Source organism: Coregonus clupeaformis, chromosome 2, assembly GCF_020615455.1.
Source record: "Coregonus clupeaformis isolate EN_2021a chromosome 2, ASM2061545v1, whole genome shotgun sequence".
Taxonomy (NCBI): Eukaryota; Metazoa; Chordata; class Actinopteri; order Salmoniformes; family Salmonidae; genus Coregonus; species Coregonus clupeaformis.
This window is the reverse complement of record NC_059193.1, coordinates 883,459-892,103: the sequence shown is the minus strand read 5'-3', so window position 1 is coordinate 892,103 and position 8,645 is coordinate 883,459. Positions and strand designations below refer to the sequence as shown.

General features: G+C 42.9%; 1 protein-coding gene across 1 annotated transcript; it reads right to left on the bottom strand.

The window, feature by feature from the left end:
* Positions 1–609: 609 nt before the first annotated feature.
* LOC121550076 (nuclear-interacting partner of ALK) lies at positions 610–7,867 on the bottom strand. The gene is made up of 10 exons (XM_041862204.2): positions 7,681–7,867; positions 4,905–5,007; positions 4,497–4,647; positions 4,239–4,322; positions 3,892–4,019; positions 3,505–3,653; positions 2,923–3,184; positions 2,508–2,723; positions 1,985–2,200; positions 610–1,664 (listed from the first exon to the last, which is right to left on the bottom strand). The coding sequence occupies exons 1-10, from the start codon at positions 7,815–7,817 to the stop codon at positions 1,593–1,595; spliced, it is 1,518 nt and encodes a 505-aa protein (XP_041718138.1). The 5' UTR covers positions 7,818–7,867; the 3' UTR covers positions 610–1,592.
* Between the last annotated feature and the right edge of the window lie 778 nt (positions 7,868–8,645).

Below are 8,645 nucleotides of genomic sequence, written 5' to 3'. Positions count from 1 at the left end.
GTGTAAGTCAGACTAATAGGCTACATCATTTATTATGCCTCAACCTGAGTAGCATTACTAGTACTAAACTTGGCTGATTGCTGATTCTGAGAGGTGAAGGAAAACACTGCACATGTTGTATGGTTTTAAATGAGAGCAGACAAAATGGCCACCACGGAGGACCCTGAAATGCAACTCTTCACTGCCACTGTAATTAACAATGGGCTGACCTTGGGTACCTCAGAGTGTGGAACCACAGGACAGCCCGGGAAGAGTTAGGGCTATTGTGTAGGTCATAGACGCTGCTGTGAGAAAACTAAGGGCCACTCAAAACCAGGGCCCGTATCCACAAAGCATCTCAGAGTAGGAGTGCTGATCTAAGATCAGCTTTGCTTTTTAGATCATATTTGACAAGATTATATGGACAGATCCTAGATCAGCACTCTGAGATGCTATGTGGATACAGGCCCAGATCCAAGCTTTGTTCCCCAAACTACTTATTAAGACCCCATTTATTGGAACAGTGCCAGCGACATGTTCTCTTTTGAAGCCATTCGTTTATCCTTCCAAAACAAATTGGATATGCCGTGTGAACATAGGAAAATAAAATGCAGAGTAAAAATAAACATGTGCAGAAAGAATAACATTTTATTAAATCCTCTTGGGAGAGTTAAAGAGCATGCACAGTAGAAGGGACTGCATTGGCTAAATAGAATGAAAGACTAAATCAATGTTATCCCCAAACATTCTCTGATTTCTATGGCACATCATTTGTTCTACCTGGTTTAACATCTACTATTAAAAGATTTCCCCCGCTCCCTCCCTTTAGCACTTCAGACTTGCAAACAAGCAAAACAAAAAAGCTTTTTCAGAGTTTCAAAAAATATTTGTGTAACAAAATTGCTTTGCAACACAATTTAGCATGTGTAAGGTTTCGTAATCCTATATCTACGTCTTTGTACTCTGAAAAACACAGCACAGAAAAAATGACTTCCTCACAGCTTTTAGGGTAAAACATTTAGTACATGTTTACACTTCTCCACGACGGAGTATACCCTTCGAAGATAATACACTTCACTTTTTCCCCCCCCAGTGTAAGCCAGTTGGCTCTTTCTCACAGAGTAGATTTCAGATTCCTTGTCCCTCATATATTCCATAGACACGACAGGACGAGTGCACAGGATCCCCATGCGGCCTTCATGGGAGGTAAAACAAATGAGGCAAGGTGCTAGTCTGAGATCAGCCAGTGTCCGTGTGCCGTTGCATTCTGTGGTTCTAAGTTTAGTGTAAAGTCAACTCACTTTTAAAAGACTGCATTCAGAACAGAATTTCCTGGGTGGGCAATGTCTGTGAAGAACTCATCGCTTTCGAACCACGCGGCCAGGCAACATTCCAAAGTTCATTGGCAAAACCATCCTCATCGGTACTTCAATTCATACCAACCCCACTCCGTTCCAACCCCCCATGATTGTAAACCAGACTTAACGGATGGGAGAAATACACTGATATGAAACCACTGTCAGTGTAACTAGTACAGTACGGCATACCACAGGAAAGAATATCAATAGAGAATGTCACGATGATCCTGTCTCTGAGGTGGAGAGAGGAAGACCTTACTGAGATGGGGAAGATACCTGCCACTGACGGAATATAGCAAACACCCTTTTAGACTTGTCATGTGGACCCTGGAGGAAAGAGAGAATAGAAGTGGTAGAAATGGCAGGTTGCTCATACAGCAGAGGCATGACCAAATGCTGAAACTGTAACAACGCAATATATACATTGCTCCATTGTAGAACATAGCTATGTCAACCCTTCATATTGTCATTATAGTATATGCCGTTTTCACAGACGCTTTTATCCAGAGTGACTTACATCATTGAGCGCATACATTTTCCTTTGGGTGGCCCCAACAGGAATCAAACCTACAATGCTGGAATTGTTAATGCTCAACCAAGTGAGCCACAGGACCACCATTTTACCACATCCAAGTTTTGATTCTCACCTGTAGGGGACTGGCTGCCTTGTTTGGGCTGAAGCACTTCTTCATGGGGAGGAGGAGAGTGAGTGCAGCCTTCCAACCCTGCTGATGCCCTCCCTCTTGGCCCAGCAGGGGTATACCACCAGTGGGCTGGGTGTTCTCCTTGCCTACATTCACCCAGGGGCACCAGTCTCTGTGCTGGGCTAGTGGGTCAAACAAAGTCCTATTCAGGGGGCCCTCCTGAAACAACAGAATGGAGAATGTCAACAGGTGATTGTAGCATATGTTGTGGCATGCACCGGAGTAGGGTGAAGTTAGATGCTGCTCTTGGGTCAGCTTAGCAGTTTAACTTCACCTTGAAGTGCATTCCCCTCCCCCATGCACCCAGTGACCAAGATCAATTTGATCAAGGCAGACATTTATAGGAAAGGGTGGTGTTAAAACAGATTGTAGATTTGTCTGTATTATATCTGCTACAGAGTATGTACACACATCCCAGGTCTGGACAATCCAGACAAACCTGGTGTGAAAACCTGTAAAGGCTTACAGGGCTACTGGCTGATGAGAGGCACATGCGTTTGGGGTTGCGTTGGGGGCTAGAGCCCCCCGAAGCAGTCCCCTCACTCCCTGTCCCCTCCCCCTGGACTCGGCCTCCAGTCATGGGCCTCTTCCCCCTGGGCAGAGGGCCGGGCTGCTCCTCGCTGGGGCTGGTAGAGTCCCTGCTGCGGGTGCGGACCACCATGGGGGACGGACTCCCCACAGGCTGCAAAGACACAATCAACAGAGACCAACTTTAACAAACAGATCCACGATTAGAGGTATGAGAGTCCATGTTAGAACATTCTAAAAGCTACAAAGAACAGAGAAATTGGAGAAACAGGTTTGCTAGAGCTTCCGACTCATCCAAGTTCCACCTTAACCTATCCGTCCAGTTCAAGTGGCCTGCCTTGCCTGAGACCTACCTGCTCTGAACCTCTGGTCTTGTCCTGGCTCCGCAGCCCCCTGCGGTAGGGAGTAGGAGAAGGGGAGGTGGGGGTCTTCCTGTCCCCCTGGGCCTCGGGTGCAGGCAGGGGTGTAGATGATGTTGGGGTGGTGGGGGACTTTGGGGCGTCTCCCTCTCCATCTTTTCCTGTTCCCTCCATCTGGTGGAAGTTCCACAGGCCCACTTTGCGCATGCAGAACGAGCAGGTGAGGAGGGGTAGGCTCATGGCGTGCAGAGCTGGGCTGCAAAAACAGCAAGAGGAGAACATGGAAACAAACCTATTAATAGAACATGAATACAGAGGGGGTTAAAAGAGTTGAGTTAATATGGTAAGGTGCTTTTTGCTTTCCCAGGCTATAATACAAAAATTAAAAGATAAGGCAAGCAAATCGGCTACTGCCAGACCTTTTAATTTTCCTACATGGAGATGCCAATTCAATAAAGGCTTTTAAGTGCCACAATCTGGTAAGAGTGACTTGGTATTTTTTGAATGTTACAATGTTTCGCCTCCACATTTTGTGTCAATAAAAATGAGATTGAGAGACTTGTTCTCATATCTAACCTTCCAGCCCAGCCACAGAGGGCCACGATGCAGGCAGCCACCTGGACAGCCAGAGCCTCAGAGGTGGACTTCAGAGGGGACCTGCCCTGCTTCTTCTGTTCATCCTCAATCAACTGCAGTAGAACGCTGATCACATCCTCAGTCAAAGACTGCAGGGAAACAAAGTGGTGAGATGGGAGAGATTCTCTTTGTGCAAAGGATAATGGATCGTAGTGCAAGAAGCCATGTGGGAAAAAGCTAAACTGCAATCTCGAACTAAGGGTTCATAGATAGACCTCCTTTAGTCCACTAGGGGAATGGGCTAGAGGAAGGGGCTGGTATCTGGACGGAGCCCATCTTTCTATATGTGATTCACTGTTGTGTAGGAACATGGCTCCCCTCCCTCACCATGGTTTTAAGCAGTTCTGGCTTCATGGCAGGTAGCTGCTGCTCCAGGAGACAGGTGGTGTGAAAGCGCTCCAGGAAGGCACTGAGCAGCACTGATGGCTCGTTTGCCGGGACCAGCCAGAACCGGTCTAAAACGACAATACAACATCCCGGTCATGTTCAGTAAGGCACACAACAGAAATAAAAATTACTGTTTCTTATTGGACAAGTCCAGGTAGTCCCTCCCTGTTTCAGTAAATCAATACAATCTCTTCCTTTTGTTGCCCAATGAACGCAGCCAAATGTACCCACCTCCATTCAACAAGAGGATGAATTCCCAAATATGAGTGTAAAAAGTTGTGCATTACCCGGGCATGGAAAGTCTGGCCATGGACAAAACTTCTCATGCTGTGTCTGTAGTTGTCTAGTTATCTCTGCTATCCGGGATTCATCTATGAAGCGGAAAGAAGTAGGGGCAAACATAGATTAAACCGCTAAAATTATTAGCATATTTAGTGATAAATTAATGACAACATTCTAAGTGTTTTTTACACAAAAAAAACAAAAAGGCTTTTGTTATAATGGTTGAAAGTTCGGCAGACGTGTCAAACGGTTGCTCTGCTCACATTTCTGGAAGTCCAGGGTTGGTTGGAGTGATGCACAGAGGAAAGCCTGGCAACTTGAACATTTCAACATGTCACACCCCACATTGATCCAGCCATAGCTGGCGCACTTCAGGGGGGAGATAGCCCGGGGCTTTCCTGCCCATCTCAGACAGTGCTCCCGCTAAGGAAACGTTTTACACAGAATGTTGCACACTAGAAATGATCATAAAATAATAAGCATTATTAAATAAATGTGAAAAGTTATGATCTTGATGTAAAATGTGAAAAGGGGAATGTAGACAATGTTATTAGTGTGTAAAAGGCAACGCAAAGGAGTGCTGGACAACTAAAGTACTACTCAAAATGTTATTCACACAAAACTTTGGCAGTATAACATGTAATGTTGTGGCTTGGATGTGGAAAGGATATAGAGTAGGACTCCACTCTTGTGAAAAAGGCTTCTTTGTTAGATGCTTCACAAAGAACTTGACTGTTACCGTTTGGTGCCACCTTATCCAGCTCCCCCTGAACACTGAAATTCACAAGAAAAAACATTTCACAGAAGGAATTTATGTTAGTTATAGTTATAGGGCTAAACGAACATTCATAAAATACAACAATTCGTATAGAGTACTTGAAAAACATTATGTATAATATCCTGTATCGCGCACGCTCATGAGTCAGCAACATATCATGTACACAGTGTACCAACCATAGAATTAGGAATTAGAATACTTGAATGGACAATAACCTTCTTATGACGGGATAAAGGTCAGCCCTTTTGGTCAGGGAGTTGGTCAACAATGGTTTGCCAGTGCTGTCCAGGGCGGCAGGTAGCTTAGTGGGTAAGAGCGTTGTGCCAGTAACCGAAAGGTCGCTGGTTCTAATCCCCGAGCAGACTAGGTGAAAAATCTGTCGATGTGCCCTTAAGCAAGGCACTTAACCCTAATTGCTCATGTAAGTCGCTCTGGATAAGAGCGTCTGCTAAATGACTAAAATGTAAAGTAAATGTCTGTCATAACATATTGTAAATTATACCATGGCATTGTTGAAAACTTGTTTCTGATTGGCTTGAAGGGCATTCTAGAGCATGCATTATTTCACTATAATGCACAGTATATTTGTACAGTAGAATTCAATAGTTCATTTTTACATGTTTTGTTTGAGCAGCTTTTGAAAGCAAAACTCGAATTGAAAACAGTATTGGTATTGTTGAATTAGATTTTCATAATAGCAAGCTAGGACTGATGTTTGGTTAGCTAAACTAGCGTGTCTGTTTGTTTGGTTACCACGGTAACTACTGTAGCTATCTAGTAAACTTGCTAGCTACTTCAGTGGATGTTGAACACATTTCTACCAGCAAATGAACACATTTCCAGTGGCGAATGTGTTAAATTATAGCCATGGTATAAAAGGGACAATCAACACGGGGCTGTATGCGTTCTCTGGAAAATAATGCAACTCTGTGAAACTTCAGTTCCACTCGGCTAGTGCATCGTGGAACACACCTTCCACGTTGTTTATTATTTTCCATAGAACGCATAGCCCCTTGTTGATCATCCCTTACATAATACATTTATCTGCACTGTATATTTGTTAGCTAGCTAGCCAGACAGTTTTAGAGGAATGATTCCATAAATTGTTTTAATTAACTGCCAACATTCCATTCAAACAATGCAGTCAATCCACAGCCATACACTGGCTGAAATCATTTGATGATAGGACTTAGACAAGTTGTAAATGCAACAAGTACAGAGGGTAGTGCGTACAGCCCAGTACATCACTGGGGCCAAGCTTCCTGCCATCCAGGACCTCTATACCAGGCGGTGTCAGAGGAAGGCCCTCAAAATTGTCAAAGACTCCAGCCACCCTAGTCATAGACTGTTCTCTCTGCTACCGCATGGCAAGCGGTACCGGAGCGCCAAGCCTAGGTCCAAAAGGCTTCTCAACAGCTTCTACCCCCAAGCCATAAGACTCCTGAACAGCTAATCACGGCTACCCGGACTATTTGCACTATTTGCACTGCCCTGCCCCCCCCTTTACGCTGCTGCTACTCTGTTAATTATTTATGCACAGTCACTTTAACTCTACCCACATGTACATATTACCTCAACTAGCCGGTGCCACAGCACATTGACTCTGCACCGGTACCCCCCTGTATATAGCCTCCCTACTGTTATTTTATTTCTGCTCTTTTTCTCTCAACACTCTTTTGTTGTTGTTGTTTTATTTTACTTTTTTTATAATAAAAAAAAATGCATTGTTGGTTAAGGGCTGTAAGTAAGCATTTCACGGTAATGTCTACACCTATTGTATTCGGAGCATGTGGCAAATAAAATGTTACTTGTATCAAATCAATTTTTATTGGCCACATGCATATAATAGCACTCACAGCTTTCCAAGAAAACAAAAACATTTAGATATTTATGATGGTCTGTTTACATATAGTTTAGAGGATATTTATACAGAACATTAGTATAAAACCTGTATTTATAATTATCTGACAATATTTTTAGATTGAGAATAACTCTATTACACAATTTCTGATATAACACGCTTTACTTTTATTTTCATGCGTAAGTAAAATCAGGATTTTGCCTCTACTGCCGTTCATTCCAATTAGACTGGTTTAGATTCCTCCCTGACCAATATGCAATTTTTACCTCATTCTGGAACTTCGAGGGTTATGACATAGCCTCTCTAGTAATTTAATAGGTACAAATCCTAATTTATGCAAACACATGTGGACCCATGTGAGCCATCAAACATGGTGAAAACATATAACCAAGTTCACACTCGAAGACATTGCATGTTACCACAGTGGTGCATGCAGCAGCGACTATGAAATCAATAGTGCAAATAAATGTCTTGATTATTTGTGATCATTCTTTACATTGCATATCTGGTTGACCATTTACGTAACATGCATGTGCGACGCAGTCTTTATAGCCAGCTATAATGGCTAGACAGTATTGTAAATAACAAAACAGACAAACACAAATTAGCTGTAGAGTAAGAAAGACATCAAGAAAAACAACTGACTCGATAAAGTTTGCAACTTGCTTGCTAATGTAATGCAACATGTGGAAATTAGATCCATAACTAGGTAGCTAGCTAGATAGCGAGCCAGCCAAAGTAAGCTAGCTAGCTAGCTAACTAGTTAGGTCCCTAAAAAATTGCATTCATTCATTCTCCAAAAACTTACCCAGTTGATCTGTTTTCATCCGATAACACACCTGCGTTGAGAAGTTCACGGACTTTCTCTGGAGATGCAAAACCAGATTTTAATTGTCTGTTAGGAGAATTGTCAAGACGACTTCCACGACTGCCAAGAGCCGCCATGATCGGTCGGTGCTAGATGCTAAATCTTCCCCCCTGAAAGAGGAACGCTATAAGTTCCGCTTGGGATAATACCATGCCTACGTTTCAACCCACGTGGCCAATGTTTACAAGTCCATATAAAATCTATTTCATTCTTCTAAATGCACCTTGGCTGTAGGCTACTGTCAAAATCCATACACTGTAATCGTTATACTGTTACAGTGCTATTTTTCAAAGAAATTATACAACTATTTCCTTGTGAAATCCTTTGCCTTGGTGGTTAAATTATGAAATTCTTAAAGGGAAAATCCACTAAAAAAACTATATATATATATATATTTTAAATTCATTACTCCACGGTTGATACAGTTCCAAAATGTTTTGTATGTCAGCAGTCAGGTTTTCAAGATATATCTGAAGAGATAGCATTGAATTGTACACAGCATTTCCTCTCCGTCTATCTTGGTTCCTGCAGGTGACTGGGTCCTCCTCCTCAGACCAATTGGCGTTGTTCTGGGAACCAAAAGCATTATCTCAGTTTCAAGGTCCCAGCTTTGAGAGAAAAAGCCTTGTGAGGTGTCAGTCAGTCACGCGCATGAACCAACGTTAATTATGAATAATGAATCATGTAAATCATGCTTATATGACTTGTTTGTGTAGCAGTAGAGGACTGAAAGGGAACGCCCTCTTCAGAGTTTTCATCTTGGATTGAGTTTGTGAACCTCTCCGGGCCGTTATAATAAAGATTGATTCGTTTACATTGAGTTTGAGTCCTTAGGGGTGAATTTCCACGACAGACTTTCAAGAAGCAAATTGTCACCGGCCACATCAACATGATGCAAAATGCAT